At 38.1% G+C, this 24760-nt stretch overlaps 1 protein-coding gene across 3 annotated transcripts in view; it reads right to left on the bottom strand.

Moving 5' to 3' along the window:
- The window catches only part of FGF13 (fibroblast growth factor 13), a 424287-nt gene that overhangs the window by 38609 nt on the left and 360918 nt on the right, over positions 1–24760 (bottom strand). For all 3 annotated transcript variants that reach the window (XM_054695538.1, XM_054695537.1, XM_037511871.2), the window contains one exon: positions 20883–20986. In XM_054695538.1, coding sequence (XP_054551513.1) covers positions 20883–20986 — 104 coding nt within the window. The remainder of the gene's footprint in view (positions 1–20882; positions 20987–24760) is intronic.

Genomic DNA, 24760 nt, shown 5'->3' with positions numbered 1-24760 from the left:
TAGGAGTTCAACATAAATTAGGCTGAACAATGTCTCTGCTACATTTAGTAGAATACTTTTGGAACAGTCAAAACCTCTGGTTTTCACGCTATATTTACTAGTTTTTGAACAAATCAGCATTTCCATATCAAGGAATAGGATAAAATTATGAATCTCAAAAACAGTCCATTGTTATCAATACATTTTTCTTATACAGCACCAGGATATTCATCCATCACATTGATTTGAGTTTGGGCATTACTCTTGAAAGTCACCTCAATGCCGAAAGTAATTAATTAACTAAATATTTCAACAGACATTTATGAAGCACCCACTCTCTGCCCAGCATTATTCCAGGCACTGGGCACAGATTAATGAACAAAACAAACACCACACCTGCCCTCGAGGAGCTAACATTCTAGTAGAGGGGACAATACATAAATGGGTACATAGTCATCCATCCAACAGACACAGTGACCGAAGCAAAACCCCTGCCCCGCAGCTAATTTATATGCTGGCATAGAGACATAAGCAATATAAAAATAAACTTTTTATTCAACAAATATACACTCAACATACTTATGACTTGACCTATTTAATGTGCAACATTCACACTGGGAGGTGCATAATGAGAGGGACTAAGAGCTATTTTAAATCAGTCAGAGGAAGCCTCCTTGATAGGACATTCTTTGAGAAGACCTGGCGGTCGAGGGAGCGATGGGGACACAGCTAGGGAGAGGGGTCCAGGCAGTGGGCACGGAGCACGGCCTCGAAGGCAAGGGAGTGCTTGGTCATAATGTGTTGAAGGAATCACATGAAAGTCAATGTGACGTGTGCCTGGTGAGAGCTGGAGGACCATGTGACGGCGGCCCTTCCAGTCCCTAAGACTTCGGAGTTGACTCTGAGGAAGACATTAGAGGAATCTGAACAGAGCAGCTATTACACAATCTGCCCTCCATTTGAAGAGGATGATGATGTGGAGAATGGAGTGCGGAGGCATAAGAATGCTTGAAAGAAGATGAATTTGGAGGGTACTGATTGCCATATTACAGAGGGTGGACCTAAAAGGGAGGTTTTTCTTATCGAAATGGTAAAAATGAGAACATATTTGTCTGCTGATGGGGATGATGTATGCTGATGGGGATTATATAGATTTCAGAGAGAGAAATCTGATGACATAGGAGGGAAGGGGAACAATATCTGGAGTGATGATCTTGACTAAGAAATATGGAGTTAAATCCAGCAGAAAAACTCAAAGGGCCTTTTTCAGGAACAAGGAAAATTGGCCTGTAATAATAGGAAAAAAGGAAGAGTATGTGGCGCAGATAGAAGTGGGTAAGTAGAGATGGTGGTGGAAGCAGAAGGCATTTTTCTTCCATTTCCTCTTTGAAATAAGAATCTTAGCCTGAGGAGGGGGAAGAGACATGCAGAATTTCAGGAGAAAGAAGGAATAAAATAATCAACTAAGTCGGTAAAAATGTAATACAACTCGGGAAATTCTAATACTAATCAAGTAGAGTGAGGTACAGGAAAAGGAAGGGGTGAAGAGGAGAAATTAAGAACGTAATTTCATGTACCAGGCACTGTTTTGTGGACTTTACATGAGCTAACATATTTATTTCCATCATTTCTATCACACAGTTTTTATTATTATTCTCATATCATTGATGAGAAAACAAACTGTAAAGGTAGAAAGTGATGGTTAAAGAATAGGATACCTAAAAATGGGGTTTGGAAGGTATACTTTTAATGACAGTCTATAGTTTTCCATAAGAATGGATGACCAGAGAAGAAAAATGCAAGGAACTGGAAGGCTGGAGCACTTGAGAATAATCTACCTGGATACTGAAATCATCAATATTTATAGCAAGAGAGGCATCCCTGGTGGTACAAGGGTTTTAAGCACAGCATTATGAAGCAATCCGCAGCCTCTGCAGCACGAGTTCAATCCCTGGCCAGGAAGCTACCCACATGGCACAGCAGACCTCTCCTGACTCAACCGCTGCTCCCCTCAGCAGTGTATTTCAGACAGTCTGCCTGTTCTGTTCCCCACTGTCTCTGGTGAATCCATCCTCTCACCCCCACCCACGTACCTCTGGCCTGTACCCCAGCTCTTGCATGCATGAATAAATAAACCTTAAAAAAAAACAAAATTAAAAAAATATTTATAGCAAGAATAACGCTGAAATATTTGACAATGATCCAGGAGAGAAATTTGTCCAGCATCAGTGGACACTGGTGCTGAAGAGAATGACAAACACCAGAAAGGCTCCCAAAGGGTTCTACCTCCCTTCACAGGAGGCACAATCAAAGGAGAACTAAAGAGTGGAGTACAGTACAAGTTAAACTGAGTAAAGAACAAACATTTGGGAGTTATCATGGTTATGTCTCTACTGAGCACCTTAAACTCTTGCCACTTTGCCAAGTAATTGGCTCATTGTTCCTATCAATTTGCTACTTGCTGACTTCAGCTATGACCTTATTAATTTTATGGATACTCTCTCTCTCTTGTTCCTCCCCCTGCTCCACAACGAAGAAACCCAGACTGTACAATATAAATGCAGAGCTCAAGTGTTGTGAACAGATGTGTCAGTTAAAAGATTTTTTCAAAATCCTGATGACCTAGTCCAAGAAATAAAATTTACTCAACTCTCAGGCAAAGGATAACTGAAATCTTAAATATGAACTATTCATGATATGTTATATAAATCTTAGGAAATACTAACAGTCATCTGCCATATCTTAACTTTACATCATATGCCACATGCAACATTAATTCTGTAAAAGGAAAATTCTTAGGATATTTTTATTGTTATAATTTATCTTACTCCCTCCTTTCACATTGAGATGATTCTGATCATCTAATATACATCTTAGCTAGAACTAGATACAAGCCAGGTTTATGGGGCCAGTCTGCTTTCAAAGATATGTTAAATCTGGATGGGATTCATGCACTTGGAAAACTCAATTCAATTTATTTTCATGAATACATGTTTTCCTCACCACTATGTCTCAATGAATTCAGAGTCTTCTCTGGATCCTCCATCTCCCAATCTATAAAAAAAAAGGTTGGCGCTAAAGGGCAAATGATACATTATCTGATTTCAAGCAGATCATCTTTGCAGAGCCTGTCATGAATTTCCTTATATGGAATTCACAAAATTATAAACTCTTTCCCATAGATCACCAATCAGAAATTTAAAAGGTTGGGAAAATGATTAACATTTAAAACTAGCTCTTCCTTCAAATTTAGTTGATCCTCTCCCAAAGACCTTTCCCTGTTTCACTACATTATGTACTGCGGGTTCTAGTCACGCCCTGATAGAACACCTCTGCAGAACAAATAGCACGGATGGTGATGAACTATGGAATGATAGCTTAGGAAACCCAATAGTGTTCCAAATAAACTAGCCCTTGCAATGGATAACTACGTGGTTAGCTTCAGTCATGTCCATTTTTCTCTCAGTAGTTTTTGATGCATGCACATAACATTTACTCCTAGGTCAGGTCCATAATAAAGCCAGAACGAAATCTATGAGGATGAGACTATCGTGATGCCCAATTTGTGCACATTTATGGTTAGACTATATGGATTTGGGAAATGTTTTTCATCCAGATACATTAGCCATGGAAAGTCTTAGCTCTAAAATGAACTGAGGTTCGTATTATATAATGTGAACTTGCACGAGTGTGGTGGTGTCTGTTGTTTTCCCCACTGATATTCCTTAGCTCATTAATTTACAAGAGCTTTCTGCCTACAATGAACCAACAAGCACACTCAACAGAGCAACAAAGTATCTACCAGAGATGTTTTTCTTTATAAAAGATGTTTCATAAAAAACTCTAAAGCATGGGCCTCCCTGGTGGCGCAACTGTTGAGCGCTGGGTTGCAAAGCTGCCCACAGCCTCTGCAGCACTGGTTTGATCCCTGGCCGCCAGCCGCCGGGCAAGGGTCCCACATGGTGCGCAGACCTCTCCCGCCACCCGCTGCTGCTCCCCTCAGCAGTGTACTTCGTCACTCTGCCTGTTCTATTCTCCACTCTGGCTGTGGTGAATTCTCTCACCCTCCCGTGCCTGACTGTACCCAGTGCTTGTATAAATAGATAAATAAATGTTTAAAAAAAAACAAACTCTAAAGCATGGATTGCTTTTCCATATGCCACACTTGTAAGCTAAAGTTAAATTTTAGACTGTACAATTGCATGACCCTCAAGAAGTGTTTCCAAAATTTTGCAACACCAGAAGGCTGTCTCAGTCCATTGTTCACTCAACCGCAGTGACAGGAATGCCAGTGCCCAGCACCTACAAGTGCCAAGAAATTCACCGAAGTTAGCCTATTGAACCATGGTATTGTTTTCCCTATTTGCCTACCTTCCATGACCATGGCAACATGGAAAAGAAGTTTGGTTGTGGTGCTGCCACTGTATTCCTTTTGCCTCCATTTCTCTCAAAATATTCTAGAAAATGTGGTGTATCCTATAACTCTTCAGCGAAATCCTACAAGTCAAATATACTCAAAATCCGCATGGTTCCTGACAGAATCACACACCTCTCCACCTCCAATTTCAAAGGAGGAACCTGGCAACTCTGACTGACTGTGCTTCTCTACACTGTAATAATTGGTGCATAAGCAGGAATTTTATGACATAATCCATGCCCTCTAACATTAATCTTTCATTTCACTGCCATTTAGAGATCGATGAGAGGAGATGAGAAATATGAAAGTTTTTCTTGGCATTTTGATGAAGGAAAAGGACAGAACGTAATAAAATCATACGTAAAGGAATAGATAGGCACGATCACACCAAACTGGTACATTGGCTCTCCTCTCTTGCTTGGATGTTTTATCTGCTAACATTTTCTCGTATGTTTCTTATTAAAAGCAAAAGTAATGTAAATTGTAAGGAATTGTAACTTGATAAATTCATAGAAAACAGAAGATTCCCAAGAATGTATCAGAAGCTTGCTGATGTTCTGGAGCAACACCAATAATACCTGTTCATGTAGCATATAACCAGAGTAACTTTGAGTAAATTTGTTTTAACCTGACCTATGTTTACATATATCCGTTAACACTTACATGTTCAGTAATGCCCAGAGATCCCTTCTGATAAATATCAACTTTTCTAATACTGTTTTACTGGGTTGGGAATGAAACTACAGAATGGATAATTACCATCTGAGAGAATAAAACCTCTAACTACCACAATTATCCACATTAATTCAAATCGCATGAAAAGAGAAATAACAAATGTTTGGAAGACTGCACTATGGGAGAAATTAAACAAACCAGCACAAAGAAAAACCTAATATTAACAGAGGAAGGAAATCATGTATTTTCTCTTGTTGTGGGGGGTAATGAGCTTTGAGCTTTCATTCCGGTTATTTGCTCCCCATTCGTTATCAGAGGGGCAAGAAATACAGACTCAGCAAGTGAGCCCTTTGCTAGATGATTGCAATAACTAAGGGTATATTTCTAAGCCTAAATGAGAAATTTTTGAGTTTAGAAATATCTAGTTAATGACCTTACCATTTTCAAAAGCTGTCTACCTCCCTTTGTATCCAGCAAGCTGCCGTATTTTGACACTGTTCACACACGCATCTATTTTATGAGTCACAGACCATAGAAATGTGGTATTTCTATAGTTCAGCGGGATGAAGAGCAGGACTATTCAAAAGAGGTAATTAGAAGACTCAAACTGTCATCCTTTATTGGTCAAGCCCAATTATAACCCCAGTGGAATCCCAATGTTATTTTTATATGAATAAACTAGATAATCAAAGGCAGAGCAAAATAAAATGTTTTCATGAAAGATTCATTAGAAACCCATGTCGACTCTTTTGATCATGAATTGAAAATAAGTGTTCCTTTCCCTGGCAGAACCCATGTATTTCAAAGATGATGCCCTAGCCAACCAGGGCTAAGGGGACACTTGTTAGACCTGCACACCACAGATGTGGGCTCAATTAAAAATTTAATGATGGGGGCCTCCCTTGTGGCGCAAGGGGTTAAGACGCAACCTATGAAGCAATCCACAGTCACTGCAACAACAGTTCGATCCCCAGCCAGGGAGCTACCCACATGGTGCAGTAGACCTCTCCTGTCTCACCCACTGCTCCCCTCAGCAGTGTATTTCGGTCAATCTGCCTGTTGGTTCTGTTCCCCACTCTGTCTCTGGTGAATCCTCTCACCCCCCACATCCCTGGCCTGTACCCCAGCTCTTGTATGCATAAATAAATAAATCTTAAAAAAATTAATGATGGATGCCAACTTGAGATACTTATTAATTGCTAAGTAGACTCCAGGGTCCACAAGAATCCAGTTTAATAACCTCACTTAATATTTGAGGAAACTGTGATCCTGACAAAGGGAGGTGCCCAAGTTCATGGAGTCATTTGAACAGGGTTTAGAAGCTGCATTCACAGACTTCTAGTTCAGTGTGCTCACGAGTGACTCCAGGTGCAACTGACATTACTACTTCTTTTTTTTAAACATTTCCTCTTAGATTGGTATTTTTGTGGTTGAGGCAGAGTAGTTCATCTTTGTTAGGCAAGATTTATTCTTTCAAATTGATGATTTTGAAATATAGTTGTTTTCTTTATGATTTTTTAAAAATTTTGTTTTATTTTATATGTTTTTTACATCATTTTTCATTTTTGCTGACTGGATCAAGAAGATGTGGTACATATACAAATAACTACTTCTTCAACCAGTGTTTCTCATGGATAAAAAATAACACATGATCGATCAAATAGCATTTGATTCACTATTTTGGAAGGGTGACAAAGACTTGGTATGCACGTAATACTCCATGAGGGAAAGGGAGCCATGTGCACGTGCACACACATGGAAACACACACATAATTTTGATCTCTAAGTGGCTCCTTCCTAAACTGTATTGCTCTTGATTCAGTGATCTCTTATTATGTAAAAGAGAGAAATTATTTCTCTTCTTTCAATCTCTGGTCTTTCACATAGTAAAATTTTCTTCTATCTTCCTTACTAAATATTAGTAGAATGTCTACTAGGTATGTAGTAATGAATTTGGTGTGTAGGGAAATGCAAAAGAAGGAAGCACCATTCTTTTCCAGAAATAGCTTAAAATACAGTTTGGGGATAAAAGATTTACACATAAGAAACACCTGGGGAATGAAAGTGGAGCATGAAAATACCATGCACATGTGCTCTGAGAAAGGAAAATGAGGTTCCATGATGTTTATAGAGGTTTTTATAAGGCCAGAACATCACAAGGAAAAGAGTGTGATGTTATCAGATACTTCTTTAATCTCTATATTTACAATTGACTTAATGAAGCCCAAACAGATTATGGCCTTAAGGATGTGTAATCCAGTTTCTATCAAGAGACTTCTGCTAAATAAAAATGCAAAGGCTATAAGTTTTCCATGAGTAATTCAGGAGAGATGGGCATGAGGGTAGACACAACAAACAATAAAGCAAAAACAAATGAGAAATCCTATTGCATTTGAATTCAGAATGTTACACCTGAAGGGATAATACACTACTACATGTTCTTATAAAAGAAAATTTCAACTAAAAGCAGGGGTTAAAATGGAGTAGGGAAAGAGGCTTCTTTTAGTAGCCATAATGAGATACAGTAAAACTGTCTAGCGGAACCATTTTTCCTTGAATTAAGTAGGAGGAGGTACATAATTGCCCTGGGGACGACTGTGAATATCAAGACAGTAAGAAAAACTTTCTAAGAACCTTTGGATTCTGCCACAACATCAAATCAGAAGTAGTGTTTATGGAATTCAACAGAAGACTGAGACTTGTGAAATAACTAAAGAAAAGATTATGCATCTTGCAAAAAAGTCACTTAATGTTTCTTGGCCAACACTACTGGACATGTCAATATTACAGGCATACCTATGATTCTAGACTGATGATATCCCTTTCCGTGTGACTCTAGACAACAATAGAAACAACAACAAGAAGAATAATCATCAAATTTAAATGGACAACATGATAAATTTCAAGCTGCTTTTTTTGTTAACTTGTTTTAAAATATACCTATTTTGACTTTGCATTTGCTTTGGTAGTGCAAAGTCACACTCCAAATACAGTTCCTTTTCCTTACCACCTGTCAAGAATACACACTATACGGTAAGGTGACGTAGGCAATAGGGCTAGGAAAGAATAAAGCATTATGCATAATCCTATCTGTTTTAATATTATTGCACTGGGGTTTTTAGAGACTGTAGTGTCTTTACCCTTGGAGTCTTGAGAGAGGGGGCAAATTTAGAATGGATACTTCTTTTATAGCAAAGTTTCTTTGGCAACCCCCAACTATACTCTCTCAAATGGGATCTCCCTGTGGACAGAGCACACTGAACTTCTGAGACACCATGGGTTTTTTACGCAGCTTTCCAAAAGATTAATTTCCTCAGGCTTCCCCTGGTGGCACAGCGGTTGAGCGCTGGGCTGTGAAGCTGCCTGCAGCCTCTGCAGCACAGGTTCGATCTCTGGCCACCAGTGTGGGTCCCACATTGTGCGCAGACCTCTCCTGCCACACCCGCTGCTCCCCTCATTAATGTATTTTGTCGGTCTGCCTGTTCTGTTCCCCGCTCTGGCTCTGGTGAATTCTCTCACCCTCCCACGCTTCTGACTACCCAGTGCTTGTATAAATAAATAAATCTTTTTTTTTTTGAAAAAAAAGATTAATTTGCTTAATATATTGAATGAAATATGGGTTCATGACGAAATGATAATAGGGTGGGTGGCAACAATAACAGTAAGTAAAGGTTGAATAAAATCTTATTAAAAAGACAAATTTCTTCTATTACTGCTGTACTTAGATAAACTTGCCACGAAAAATAGATTTTTAATGTCTTGCTGCTAACTTTTAAGAACAAAGTGTAATCTTAAATTCGAAGAGAAAATATATTATTTATGCAAAAGTGATATTGGTTGGCTTCCGCTTCCACCTTCCCTAATGCCCCAACAAATGTTTGAGAATGTAGAGCATTCCCTCGCTTGGGTGATCCCATATGCTAATTTATAACCTATGAAACAGTCATTGATTCATTAAGAAATTAAAATGTTGCTAACATTCAGAAAAAGGAAGTGTTATTGTGCTTATAAAAGTGAAATGGGAACATGATGAACAATTTGTGAAGTAATTAACTAATGTGCCAGAAATGAGCAACTTGCTGATAACTTTCCAGGTTTTTTCACAGTGGGCCCTATTTTCATTTCCCCTGACTCGAAAACACCGAATGAAGTTTGAGATTGCTCAGGTAGTGGAGTGCGGAGCCACATAAAAAAACTGGAGTCAACTACTAATAGGTGCTATTTATTCAGTAAATCAGTGGGTTAGCATCGCATGTTTATGCCAAATTCACAGAAAGACAGATTTTAATAAGCTCTGACTTCTATACAAATGACACTGATGTCTTGGTATAATTTCTTAAATTACCTAACTGTGGACTTGATGAAACCTACATAATGCTGGTTAAGAAAATTATAGACTATTAAAGGAATGAAACTAAGTGTATAACTGACACCTACCCAGGAGGATTGGTTATATGCAGATGAGGTTAGAATGTATGTCTGCAAAGCCTATCAAAGGTTGAATTATGTCACAATTCAAAGATGCATAGTAATACTTCAGGAAATAATAATAATAATAATAATAATAATAATAATAATAATAATAAAACTCAATTAAGCATGGGTAGTGAAAGCCAAGCAAAATCTGAACCAACCTATTGTCTGTCCAATACCCTTGTTACCACCTGTATTGATACCCCTACTGGAAGGAAAACTTTCTTTTTTGTTTGAGCAAGTAATTCTATGCAGGTATAGATGCAGGCCTGAGTAGTTAAGGAGATCAACTATTAGGAATGAAGACTCTAAACTTAAGCCAAATCTCATGCAAACTCCAGGCCTTGTCAGTATGGATCAATGAAACCACTATTTAGTTCACAGTACTTTGATGTTCCATAGACACCGAGTAATGGATTTGCTGACAAAGCTCCTGGGCCAGTGCATGCCTCAGTTTCTCTGGGGAGTTTGGATGTGTGATGAGGTTTTTGGCAACTCGAGGAACCAGAGGCACTTTTCAGGAAATGTCTATTTCACAGACTATGACACGGCACAATGCTGCTCGGCTTCAGGTATCCCCTAGGTTCCACCTCTATCTTTTTCAAAGCAAAGAGCCTGCAAAGCAGGCTCCTCCCTTAAAACCTGCATTACAGTGAATCATTATAACTTGGGCAGGAATCAGGGAATACTTCATACAATATTTTAGAGAATTGTTCAATCAGACCAACAACTGCACACCTGCTGTCTAGACCATGCTGACTTTGTGGCCACAGAGGGGCTAGGCAGGGACTTTTTTTGTAGCAACAGAGGGGCTAGGCAGGAACCTTTTTTTATTATCACATGCTATCTACAATGGAGTTTTACATGCTGGAATCTCATTTCTGAAAGTTAGCACTGTCATTTTCTGGTGTCTCATTGTCAATTATGAAAGTATTATGGGATGATTCATATCCTCCCTCTGCTGAGCATTCATTCTCATCCTCTTTTGTGTTACTGCAGTCTAAGTTGTAACACCTTGGGGCAGTTATTTACATTTTGGCTTTTCCAGAGCTCTACGGGAATTTTTCCCACTGGTAAAAATGGACATCATCTGGAATTTTGGCTCCTCCTGTTATATGCTGAGCCAGAATTTCTATATGCTTCTGAGGTCCTCATGGAAGGAGGTCTTATGTATGATGGCTACTGGCCATATGCAAAATCTATCCACGAAATCAGCTGAGGCTTCCCCAATCATTCCACTTCCAGAGCTGTCAAAAGGAGTTAGCATCAGACTATCTGATGAATAACTTAATCAGAATTTTAGCACAGATGTGTTATCTACTCACATTCAGTCGGGGCAAAACATATTAAATGTATTAGTCAGGGGCTTGCCAGTTATTAACCTTGGTTACAGCTATTATAATGATCAGAGAAATGCTTTCATTTAAAGTTTCCCTGTTCAGAAGTCACAATTCCTTTAAGGGGGCAGGGCACGCATCAAAACCAGTGCTGTTAGCCTTCAACTTTTTTCTTGTGTCTCGGTTGTTCACTTTCTTACGTAATCTCGAAATGTTAACATTTGAGAGGATCCAGGTAAGGTTCTAACTGGGCCCTTTAACTTACCTTAAATTTTCAAAAGACCTTATAGAAACAATATGATTTGTTTTTTTTATATGCACTATTTTTATTATTTCAGTATTATTTATTAAAAAGGTATTTTTGCTGGGCATTATTTTATGACTCAGGGTAGGGTGGAGGAAAGACAAACCAGTTACTACTTAATGAGTACAGAGTTTATTTGGTAGGAAAACTATTTTAACACATAAGTTTATGGAAGGAAGGGCAGTAAGAAAAAAGGTCTTGATGGGCTGGTTTTTTTCCACCATATTGTGGATTAAATGTATGCCTCAAGACATGACACTCAAGGGATAATTACATAAAATACAGCTATAAGTCTTATTTGCTCTACTGTATAAAGCTATTAAGCATCACCAAATATATCATTAAAGTAATCTCCAAAGGTATTATAGTTCAGTATAGGGCATGATTTTAAACAGAATTATTTTATGTATCCCAAAACAATTAGCCCCATAACAGCAACAGATCAGTGATGGATTTATCTTTCGTGTATGTGTATTTCTCATGTGAGTACATAACTACCCTACATTTAACTTCACTTGCTAAAATTTTTCTTCCTTGTTCTTGCCAATTATTTTATGCTTTGGCTCCAAGAGACTGGCTTTTTTCCCACAAATATGATTTTAGTTTCCTAGTTAAAGCCATGAGACGCTCTTTTAAATATGCACTCCATGACCTCTCATTTGGATAATTTTCTCAACTTGGCCTCAAAAACAGAACACAGAGCCAATCTTACGCTATTTAGTTATAGCCGTGATTGTCCCCTCGGTTTCAAAAGCATCACCCCCGTCATTCTTCCTCCTAAGAAACTAGACCTTCACCCGAACTAATTTACCAGTTTGGGTTATGTTTTTATAGAAACCCTAAAGAAAAGACAATTTGACTTTGAAGGTACAAACAATCAGATTTATCCAGTTTCATAATCAAATCGTGCCAAGCTACATTTTCTTATTCACGTCTGAATGAAACTTCTAGTAACCACAAAGATAACTAAACATCTGAAATAATCTGTGACTTGAGAAAAGTATTTTGGGTCTGAAAACTATTCTGATTCACTGGTATTCTGGAGAAATATCTAAGATGTATGCAGCTACTTTGGTCTACTTTTCAATACAATTTTAATGTCTTCTAACTCAATAGCACCGACACAACAACTGAAAGCTTCTTTCAAAGATAAAATTAAGTTCCTTAAGCTAGTAGAGTCACTCATCAACAAACAAAATAGGCTTGTTTTCTCTGCTTTTCTTCCTGCAAAATAATTTCATTTTCTACCACTCAGAAATATGTCTACATGTGTATAATTACCCTACAATCCATCAGTCTGAACTGAAAATGCCCATCACCAATGTTTAACCCCACAGCCCCATTCAAAAGTTTCTTAGAGTCATCAAAATCGAGAACCTAAGTTTGAATAGTCAACGCTTTTCTAATTTCCTATTACATAAACCAAATTCAACAATTGGTGAACTGAAGTATACAAGTAAGTTAACACTGCAATTAGAAGTTAGAATTTATTTGCCTCTACTCCTTTTGCAGGGGGTGTTATATATGACGGCTACTGGCTACAGCAAAATCTACCCAAGAAATGCATTTTGATTTGATAATGATCTCTTTCATCTATATTGGCTATGATACTGCTTGTGTTCATTTGAAATCTATTGCCTTTTATAATCGAGACTATTCCACTTCCCTAAAGAACTGTGACTTTAAATCAGGGCACCATTTAATTCTATTAAATTTATAAGCCCCTATGATAATAACTCTAGAAATTAAATTATATAAACTTGCTGATACCCAGATTTGACATAACTCAAACATTTTACATGCCACAAATGTTTGCTACTAACATTCATCATTCCGAATTTATCAGTGAGTTCATCTAAACTTTAATGTGCTTTCTATATTAGAATATGGGCTAGACGAAATAAGCCAGAAAGAAAAAGAAAAATACCGGATGGTCTCACTCATAGCAAGAATCTAGAAAACTAAATAAGGGACCAGGAAAATGAATAACTATAAGAAAGTGAAAATCAAAATCAACAAAAAACTATGAACCAGAGACACTTTTTGGGGGTGGGGGGCGGGAATGGAGGGATTGGGGTCAGAATGGGGGGGGTTGCAATTGTATGGGGAATATAAAAATAAAATTTATTATTAAAAAAAAAAATATGGGCTAGAGCTGTGAAGCCCTATCACTGAAAACTAGGTCTTAAATTGTCACACACCGAAATCAGAGGGACAAGACAACTCTGTAAAAGAGTGACTAGCAGTTGACAGCTAAACTTATACCAAATATCTGTGGTATCTTAACATAAACCACGCCCCCACCCCCAGAGTATGAAAGTAAACCATGTATCAGAACCAATTTTAATTCACCTAGGCAATATATTAATAAATTAACCTTCTGCTAAATAATGGCCTCTACCCAGAGACTAGACGGCTGAACCTAGAAAATCCTGTATTGCTGCAATCTTCTTTAAAATGACACATTAGGAAAAACATGCTAATTTTTCTTTACCTCAACTGAGCTATTAATAAGCCTATGGCGTATCTAAGACTCAATGGTCACTTCGCAATTCATTGACTATTATTTTTCAAAAGAGGTTTGGGATTCCTAAAATATAATGTTAAAAACTGAGCTCTTGGGAGCATGGTATTTCTTAAATATCTCTCAATGGATTGCTTACTAGCTGCAAAAAAAAAAAAAAAAAAAAATTAAAATCAAGAACTATCCAGAGAAAAATCAGATGATGTCTTGATTGGATAATCAAAATTACCATTACAAATGAGGGACAGAGGGACAGTGTATGCCTTTTTGAACTTATGTAATGGTCTGGCTAGGGGTGCTTACCCTCATCCAATCATGGGGGGAAAACCCAGAAAAAACAAAATTTGGAATGTTTATTTCTAAAAAGGAAGAGTGACGTTTATGCCAATGTCATAAAATACAATGGAAGCTTGTGGAAATGCTCTCAGTTAAGGGAGACTTAAAGAGACTTAAATAGACATGGCAACTTAATGCAATACCTGACCCTTATTCTGAATCCTGCATTGAAGGAAAATATGCTATAAAGAACACTACGTGGTGAAGTGAAAACATTGAAATGCGAACAGTAGATTAGGTAACATATCACATCAATGTTAAATTTATGGCAGTTGATAACTATACTGTGGTTATATAAGAGGGTATCCCTATTCTTATAAAATATGAAATACATCTTGTTCTTTACTCCTCAGATGGGCCAGAAAAATATGACAGAGAGACAGAGAGAGAGAGAGAGAGAGAGAGAGAGAGAGAGAGAGAGAGAAACATATGAGAAAGCAAATGGAATAAAATGAATGAAATGTACAAATGTTCTTTGTACTATTATTATTCATGCAGATTTCCTGTAAGTTTGAATGTATTTCCAAAGTAGGCAAGTCATAGAGATTGGATGTAGTTAATGGTTGCCTAGGACTGGGGAGAGGGGATGGGGACGATCTGCTAACTGGTAGAGGGTTTCATTTATGGTGATTAAAATATGGTGGAATTAAATAGTGGTGACAGTTGTGCAACCTTATGAGTACCATAAATATTTAGCTGTACTCTTTAAATTGGTGAATATTTGGCCTGTGAACCAGATCTCAATAAAATCATTTTAAAAAACAAAGAGGCAATGGACAGTGAAAAAGTGGTCAATGGCCTGGAGTATGACAAAGTCATAATAAGGGTGTGGTCATGGGGCTGCGAAGTGTGATAATAGGAAAGTATCATTAAAATTAAAAAGGTCAAAGAACACAGAGACCAGGTTCTTGGATGGGTCATCTACGGGGACTCTGAAGTCACCATTGTCAACAGATGAATTAACAGTATATATGTGAGCAACTTTGAACAGAGGGGTGACGACAGGGCAACCATTAGTTAGATCACCCTTGGCAAATGCTCAATCTCAGATTCCCAAATTCCTGCCCATCACCAAAAATACCCTTAAGGATATGTGATGTGTGCATACATTTTTATCCACATGAATAAAATATCACACCTCACATTTATTTCTAAAAGTAATATGCATAGAGTCACAATAACATGCAGAAGTTTTCCATTTAATATTGCTATTTCTAACATTAGTTTGTTGGAAACTGTGATTTTTAATTGATTTTACAAAGGCTAAAAATTTGTAATGGATGTTGAAAAACAATAAACTAAACCACATGCAAGTCAATTTAATCTAAGAATTAAATTAAGACACCCAATGCTCTCACTCTGAAAGGGAAGAAAATTTCAGTGGTCAAGAAGTCACAAGTAAATTAGTAGGAGGCTGGTAATTCACATCTGTCCTTGTTTCTGAGAATCATCCCTCCAAAGGAGACTGTATTGTGAGATGCTACATGTGAAATATAAAGTCAATTCCACGTGATGGGAGGAAAAGCTTGGTAAGTTGAAGATATGTGGGTGGGGGGGAAGTCCAATAGGGAAAGAAAATATGTCTCCATGGTTCAGATTCCAAAACATGATAGTAAGTCCTCTCTAGAAATATGCTTATGGAAAGGTTGACTTGTCAAAGGAGTTACACTTGTCCCAATATGACTGCACTCTGGATACAGAAAACTAGTATTGATGAAAGGTACATAGTTAGGTAAAAAAAAAAAAAAAATAGGTAAAAATGCTGCTACTGAGTTCTAGAACAGTTCAAAAACAAAAGAAAATACTTTGGATTTAGCTTTCAGTCTTTTATCACCCTGATTCTAATAGTTTTTATTATTCCTCTACTGAGACAGATACTAGGACATTAATAATATTTTCACATTTAAGACTTGACTTTCTGGAGTTAATGTTTGTTTCACACAGTTTTGAAATATGCATTGCAAATAGCTCTCTACTATTAATATTTATATCATTAAGTTTTGAGGAACTCACAAAAGCTTGAGAAGCTTATTATTATTGGTAAAGAAAACCCAAAGGTATGAACAAAGTCCTCCACACTCAAGGAAAATAATCATTTCTTCGCGGTTCCAGAAAGACTCAGTTATATCATGGACAAAAGTAAATATGTTATGAAATAAGGGCTAATTATGATTCTCTGTGCCACAGATGGTTTCTCACTGCCACTTGAGCCTACATCAAGTCTGTCCCCCATGGCAACAAGAAAAAAACAGGAGGGCGGAGGGCGCAGTGCAGGAATCCTGAGATTAATCATGGAAAAGTAAACTGCTCTTTGCAGCAAGAACACGTGAAGGTATTTGTTCCTTCAGTTAGTGGACCAAAGGGGAAAGACATGACAAACATGTAAAACTGAATAGAAAAGAAACTGAGGCATGTGGAAGCAGAAACTCAAGAGAAGATAGAAAAAAGGGAAAGAGAAGGAGGAAACTCTTCCAAGGATCAGCATTTTCCTTCATGTCAACAAAGAGCCCTTCAGAAATGTAAAGGCAGTTTGTTGACAAGAGCAGAAAAAGAAGATCCACCAAGGAAGCTCAGGATAAAGGACAAAGTGCATGTGAACTTACTTCTGCCTTCATGGGGGCGGAGGTGTGTGTGGGGGGTGTCCCTGCCCTGCGGCAACTTTTTTCCGGTGAAGGGCTCAGAATAGGAACAAATTTCGATTTTGTAGGCCTTCAGGGCTCTGTCACGTGTCTGCCACACTGCAGAGGTGGCACAAATGCAGCCACAGACACCAGTAAGTGGATGGGCATGACTATGTGCCCAAAAGACTTTATTTTCAGAAACAGGTGGTCGGCTGGACAATTCCCCACCCTGCTCATCAGACTCGTTCTCCCTTTTACACCATTCCTCGGCCTCCCCTTTTCAACAGATCAACTCCAATTCCAGTCATCGAGCTGGAAATCCTTCATCTTCGCTGCTCACCACTTGCAGACTCAGTACACTGACATCGGCAGCCACCCTCACCTCTCTGCCTCCTATTATAAAATAGGGGTCCCTTCCTTTCAAGGCGAATTGGATCCTTTCACTGAGATTCAGTTTGATCGCTCTCCCCAACTCTTTTGCAGCCTACACCCAATAGGCTTCCATTGCCATGTCTTTAAATCTCTCCCTTTCCACTGACTCCTTCCCCTCAGCTAATCTATTAAATGTCTGAACTAAAGAATCTTCCAAACCTTCTTGAATGCCGAGTCTTCCTGGAAATACTCATCCCTGTCTCCCCCTCCCTTAGAAATGCTACACTCACTGCCTCTTTCCATTCACTCCTCAAGCCACGACAGCCTGGCTTCTGTCTGACTCCTCTCCAGGAAGTGCTCTTGCAGCATCACTGAAGACCTGCATAAGGGACACGACTCCTTGTTTTACTTGTTTTCTTAGAGGCATTTGCCACTGCTGACGCTTCTGGAAACTCTCTCCCGACTTAGCTTTTGCAATATCATGACATCTGCCACAATCAGCTCTTCTTCCTCTGCTACTTCCATGCTGGTATTTCCTCATATTGTTCAACAAACTCTTTTATTCTTATGCTACGTATTCTCTCAACTATTCTCGTGGCATCAACCACCACCTACATGTGAAACCTCCCACATTTTCCCTCTAGCCCACCTATCTCTCTCATGCTCAAGGTTCAGATTTTCGACTCTCTACTGCAAGCTATCCTTAGGTATCTTCTTTTGCCCAAATCTGCTTTTGGCTATCTTTTACCCAAATCTGCTCTTTTTCCTCTGTTTCCCACCTTGGTTAATAGCTGCACCATCAACCCAATTGCCCAAGGTAAAATTCTTTCCCACAAGACCCCTGATAATCCACTATTGGGCAAATTTTGAAAAACATCTCTACCAGGAGATCACTTTATTTCTGTGTCTGCTGTGACTGGTGACCATACATTCTTAACCATCACCATCCCGCTTTCCCTCTAAATCCAATCAGTCACCAAATCCCAATGTTCTACCTCTAAAAATGCCAGGTGAGGCCAACTCCATGCAGCCATTACTACCGAGACTGCTTAAAGGCTGACCTTAGTCATCCGTCACCAGAATTATTTTTAATAACTTCCTAGCTGCTCTTGTTTCCACTTGCCCACACAACAGCCCCTACTTCCTCTTCTTAATCTTGCTTCATCCTTAGGTCACTGTCCGATACTATTTTCTTTTTGTGTTTTAAGAAAACTGTACAGGTTTTCGGTAGCAGAAGTACTACGGTTTTACGTAAAAAAGGGAGTGACTCTTTCTCTTTGGTTACCCTCTTCTTGAAGAAGCCTTATATTTCATTGAGCTTTTTGGTCTCACCAATACAAGGTGCTGAAATCATTAAGACAGATGCTATCCTAAGAGAGTCTGGGTACCACACGTGAAATAATATGGCAACAAAATGGAGCCCCCCACTAAGGATGCTGATGGACATGTGGAGGGATTCCAAACCACAGTTAGTAAGGAGTAATGGGAAGAACTGGAGTAAATGTCCTGGAGATGATTCAGATTTCTTTCCTGGAGCAGGCTAGTCTGAATATTTGTTTCCCTATACGATGGCTAGGCTAATCAATGAGGCATCTTTCCTCCTTAACAAAAGCAGTTTCTTTTCTTTCATAGGAAATGCTTACTTAAGGTTCCTTTTCCATAATGGGAAATGCATGCAAAATGCCCCACGTTTTTTGCAATCTACTGGTCTGCACATCACGGAAAGGAAACCCATCAATCTACAAGGCTGTTCCCCTGGGGAGCCTTCCTCAGAAATGAGCTTGCATTGGCATTTACCGGTTTGTTGGAACAATGAATGGCAGGCTATGAATTTTTAATATCAGTTCCCTACACGTAACACTGAATGCCCTAAGGGGGACACCTGCCATATCGCCTCACTTAATTGACTTTTTCTGATTTTAAATATTATTTCCAAAATATTTTTTAATTGCTGTAAAATTACAAAAAAAAAAAAAAAATCAGCCTTTCTCATGAAGGCATCACAATGGACCATAATTTAGTGAGACACTCTGCGCTTTCTTTACCAGTAATTGTTTCCTATGCCGTGTGGTATGCACCTTCTCCAAAGCAGGCCCAGAATATTCTATTTCCTTCCCATGCTTGCAGAGTAGTTTCGGCAAGCAGTTGTTAATTTTACTAAAAACCTACCTTTGCATATACCTGGTCCTGTTGACGTAACCTGTTGAACTAAATGAGGTTAATTAAAATCCTGTCTTTATTAAATTATCTTACCTTAAAGCTCAAATCTGAAAAACAAACCCCCTTTCCTATCATTTATAATAACCATATATTAATCAAGTGACAGATTTTTCGTGAAGTTTGCAATAAATCCAAATCCTTCACTTGCAAAAAAGAATAAAATGCCTTCATTTATTAAACAAATTAGTTGATACAGCCTGCTAGGAACGCTTGGACTGACCAGGATTTAAGGATTATGCTTACAATTCTTTAACTGTACTATGAAATGGACTACCCATATAACCTATGAGGTAAAATATATAATATGAATGTAATATGAAATGAATGGGCCCTTTGTGGTCTTCTCTCCTCTCCCACCTCTTTTTCATCTTGGTCTCTGAAAAACACGCTGCTGGATCTGCCAAGAATCTTTCCACACCCCTGACATTGAAATAAATGCAGGGGCCAGGAGAAAATGAGACTGGTTAATGGTAACCGCTTTTGAAGATTGAGGGACAGATTCTTCCAAGGGCAACAGCTTCCTCAAGGCTAATCTAGTAGAAAGTTAGGCAAGTGAGTTCCTCCATTTTTAACATCTTATCTGTCTTTTAAAAAACAAACCATGGAATTCAAAACAAAGATTAACAAATATTCATATATTAAGTGGCCTCTTGGAATCTGTAACTAGTCTACTGAAAAGGATAATCTAACCCTGGGACAGCATTATTTCTGCCTGTATTTAAATATTAAAAAAATTCTGAGAAGCTTATTTTTTTTCCTATTTATTTTTCTCTATATATTTTACCTCATTGTTCATTTATGTACAATGTTTGATTTCTCCTCTCAGGTTAAGTCCGCATAAAATCCCCACCACCAAGTCAACCATGAGCCATCACTGTAGTCTCTTGTGCTCTTCCTGCCCCTGTTTTAATCCCTCTCTTTCCCCTTCCCCTGATGAATGTCTGTGATTTAAGTTGCCTGCAATTTGCCTTAAAAAAACTTATTTTGACTCCATAGTCCTAAATGAACTGCTATCTACACTGTCCATAAATTTCTTGGGGAAAAAAATGCCATTTTTTATTCTGTTTGCTACAAAATTGTACCAAAAAAGGCAGACAGTCTTGTGTCTATGAGGAGAGACTGAACTGTACTTGATGGAAAAATAGTATTTATAGTAGAGGCGGACAGCAACCATGACCTAATAGAACTGATGATAGGAAAGCAACATACTTCTAGAACTTTTACATCCTAGAGAGTTGACCTGAGGAGGAGATCTCCTCAATTTCTGGAGAAGTAAACATGGATAAATCAGAAATTTAGAAATGACTTTGATTTACACAGCTGCAAAGTGAGATGCTAAGACAAATCATTCTGTTACATGCTACATTAAATAACTCAAATGTCATTGTACACAAAAATATTTAGTGGATCTCTGATTTTATAGCAAAAAATGTTAGCTTCAAGTGATTATTACTGGACATGACTTTCACAGGAAGTTAATCTGTCTTTTCACATGAGACAGCTTCATCAAGAACACTCTCCCTCACATCACAAATCCTGCATTGACAACATGTATACAGGATATTTTATTCCATATCAGATGAAAACCAGAACAGTCAAAACATGGACAGTGTGAAAAGCTTACCGAGGTGTATAGGTATCCCTCGCTGTTCATTGCCAAGTATAATTTGGTTTGAACTCCTTGAATAGCCACCACTCGAAGACCCACAGGGATGAGGTTAAACAGAGCTGAAATTAAAAAGATGAAAACAACGCTCTAATTCTGAATTCTATAGCTTTCCACTACTTCCAGCAAAAGCATTGGTCCTCCAAGAGGTTTGTATACACATTCACCTAGGTCTCTCCTACCATAGTATGCTTGAATCATGGTCATAGTCACGTAACTGGGCTATTGTTATGTATTCACAAACACCCTAGAGAAAATGGAAGACAATTCCATGATTTATATAGTATTCAAGGTGAGGAATCTGGAAGCTTCTGAAGAGATCCAGTACCAGGAATTGGTCTGCACCCTAAAGAGCTTTTTCCTCAACCAAGGCTCCAAACTTCTTCCCTACATAACTGCTGACATTTGCAGACACAGTATCTACCAGTTGGGAAAACCTTCTTAGAAAAGACACTAGTCCCATTCCCTCATCTAGATCATCTATATTATTTCCAATGCAACAATTCCAAAATAAATCCAGGTCTTGGAAAAAGTCACTTCTGTAGTCTTATGTTCCCAGAAGAGTATTCCTTAAAGAACCAACATTTTGCAAGATAGGGTTGAAAGGAGTCCTAGTTTTAGTCTCCGGGAGCAAAGATGGTAGGAATAAAAATAATGAACTTGAGATTTGTTCATTTATTTATTTATTTATTTATTGAATTTGTTGTTCTTATCTGGGTTCTTTTGTTTGCTTTCTTGGTTTGGGCTTTATTTTTTTATTTATTTGTGCCAAACAGAGGCAAGTGGGCAATAGGCCGCCTGGTGCTAGAGGTCCTCAAGTCTCCATCAGAAGCTTGACTGTGTGAAACTTACACTCAGGCTCTCCTCACAATCACACACCACTCACTGGAGAAAACCAGTGGGTGTCCTCCCCCTACCAGCTGTCTACTCCTTCCCACACCAAGAATAAAAATAAAACAGTACATTTTTAAAACGTAATGCTTGCCACACACATCTTTTGAAAATAGCCTGTGTACCTTTCTCTCGAGTCATAGACCAATGCTGATGATTTTTGCCTTGGTGTGTAAGTTTACTGAGGATGATAAATTGGTCTCCTATCTTTGCTGTGAACAAGACTGTCAAGGATTCACCCCATGAGTAAGAATACCTTTTTCTGAGATCTCTTATCTTGGTGCATATATATTCTGCTGCAGTAAGTGGGATAATATGGATGAGAAATATTAATGAAGAACTAAATATTCCTTAGTGAGCCTACAATGTATCTTTCCCTTAAAACCAGGGTGTTACCAAAGAGGAGCTAGGACATATTGTACAGTTCAAAATACAAGTGTTCTTACCACATGCCACTGATGGCACTTCATTCAATACTCATCATATTAAAAGCTGTGCCCTTCTGTTATGTGAGGTAAAGGAAAGTAATTGCACAGATTGCAAGGCAGGATCTCATGCTATATTTGACAATCCAATGCACAGGAAAGAGGGCTGTCTCTGAGCATGCCATGCCTATATAGGACATGTCTCTTTTTGCTGATACCTTGCTCAGAGCAGGTGCTAACTCGCATTTGTGGATGGATAGGAATCTGTGTGGTGAAAACATGCTAATATTGTCCTTTTGGAACATAAGAGATCACTCGTGTGATCTTTCCCTTATAGAAAAGTGCATAATTCAGAAATTCTGAGATCCAAAAATCCCAAAGATATCAAACAGAAATGGGTTTGGTTTGAAAGTTATACCACGACATTCCACTAGACAAAGGGAACACCAGCCTATGTCTGAATTCTAGTTTAGTCATGGTAATATATGACAGAGAGAAATGAAATTCAGAGTTTTCTTGATTTTCATTTTTTGCAATATTCTGAAACTCTTCAGTCCTCTTAATGGAGCTTGTTAACAGCACCAGAGAGAGAAAGAGATCTGATTTTCACCATGTGCTCCAGCCACTCTCTAATGTGAGTTTCAATAAGCGATAAAAAGCTTAAATTCCAAACACCAGAGAGCAGCAGGAAGAAGAGAAGCAAAGAACATCACTAATCCATGCCTGGGATTAACTATGTACTAACTCTATAGCAAAACATGAATTTTCCCAGGTACCATAAATGTCCACGAGGTCAGACTCGAAACAAAAAACATGACTTCAGCACAAAGAGAACAGCAAAAGTGGAGAGTGGCTGGTCACACCAGTTCAGTCTTTCCCTTAGACAAGGTAGGTCATCCCCTGGGATTCTTTCACATCTGTCTAGAGGGACAGTGCATGCAGATAAAAAATGCAAAGAAATGATATCTGGGAGAGAATTGACATTTTCCTATATATCTTTGTTTCTCTTAACCTAGAGATCTTCTTCAAAGGCTTCAGATATTATTGTGATGAGGGTGATGTTTAACTGTAAGAAAATATTTGATTTCATTTGTGTATCTGAAACACATTCATTCAATACCTAAAACCTTTTCTCCATTTCAAAGTATTCAAGAAGCCTTTAATAAATAAAAGTACCTTTGTTTCTTGTTTGTTCTCTATTCTATATAAAAACAATGCAACTCCACCATGAAAGGGTCATCTTCTCAGAGATGTGCACATAGTTGGCACTTAATGATTGCTGACTACAGTATCAAAGCCATGCTTTCTTGATCAGTTGTAGGTCAATTTCTCAAAGGGAGTATTTAATAAAAGTATACTTTAATGCAGATTGCAAAGACTTGCCATGTTGAACTGCAAACACCACTGCAGATTTGTGGGGAGAGTTGCCTTTCTTTTAAAACAGCCCTCACAGCACCAAAGCAGATATGACTGTTCCCAGGAAATGGCTATCATCTTTTCAGGGGGAAATACATTAATTTGCAATGGCTGATTTAGTCATGATGAGATTTTATTGGACTGACATTTGCCATTGTAATGAATCTACATAAGGTCAGCTTAAATACATAATATCAAACATATGTTTCTAGAAATAGATAAACCTCGACAAATGTGAACTGATTTATTTTCTGATCTTGCTTATTACCATGTCAGAATTAAAGTAAGATCAATCAAGTTGAACAAAATGAGAAACATATGATGGAAAATACCGAAAATTAATAAAAATAAGAAAAAATGTAAACATAATACCAGGAAAATATATTAAAGAAATACTATGTCAGTGAAAGAATGACAGTTAAAAGAAACTTGTATTTCTGTTCAAGTCATTTAAAAGAATTGAATAATAAATGCCAAGAAAATTATTTGGCTTGAGGGGGGGGAAATTGAGGAGGGGGGCTAGACTTCTGTTTTAATGATGGATATTGTATTCATTAAACATTTTTGTTTTGTGATAGTTTATATCCTTCACTATCCTCAAATGGGAAGAGATGCTAGCTCCCAGGTTTGTGTCATATTTGACATCAGGGGTACAGTCAAGCCCCACCGACTTGCTATTTCTTTCGAGAACTTTCCATTTGTATATTTCATGTGATGGCAACACTTACCACCAGTTGACTTACCTGTCATTATTTCATTCTGCCTAATCACAGATACTGATCATCAGGCTCTTTAAAGGTCTTATAATATCATTAGTACACAGAAACGTGATGAATATTAGCCAGTTATAAGATAACTAAAGGCAGAAGCTGTGTATATGTAGGAACTGAGAAGTAAAACCTACCGTATGATTTAAAGCTCCACAATAAGAAATGGAGCCCTGATTTATGTACGTGTGTGTGCATGTCCCTGTGTGTGTGTGTCCTGAAACGATCACACAGAATGTGATCTGGATGATTTGGACATACTGCTGATTAAAAGCCACAGCAAATGAATCACCTATACATGTAAACATCAAAAATATTTTTTCCCACTGATTTTGAT

The sequence above is a fragment of the Talpa occidentalis genome, unplaced genomic scaffold, assembly GCF_014898055.3.
Source record: "Talpa occidentalis isolate TD23 unplaced genomic scaffold, MPIMG_talOcc4v2.1 talOcc4.15, whole genome shotgun sequence".
In the NCBI taxonomy this organism is placed as follows: Eukaryota; Metazoa; Chordata; class Mammalia; order Eulipotyphla; family Talpidae; genus Talpa; species Talpa occidentalis.
This window is presented reverse-complemented; position numbering and strand designations above follow the sequence as displayed.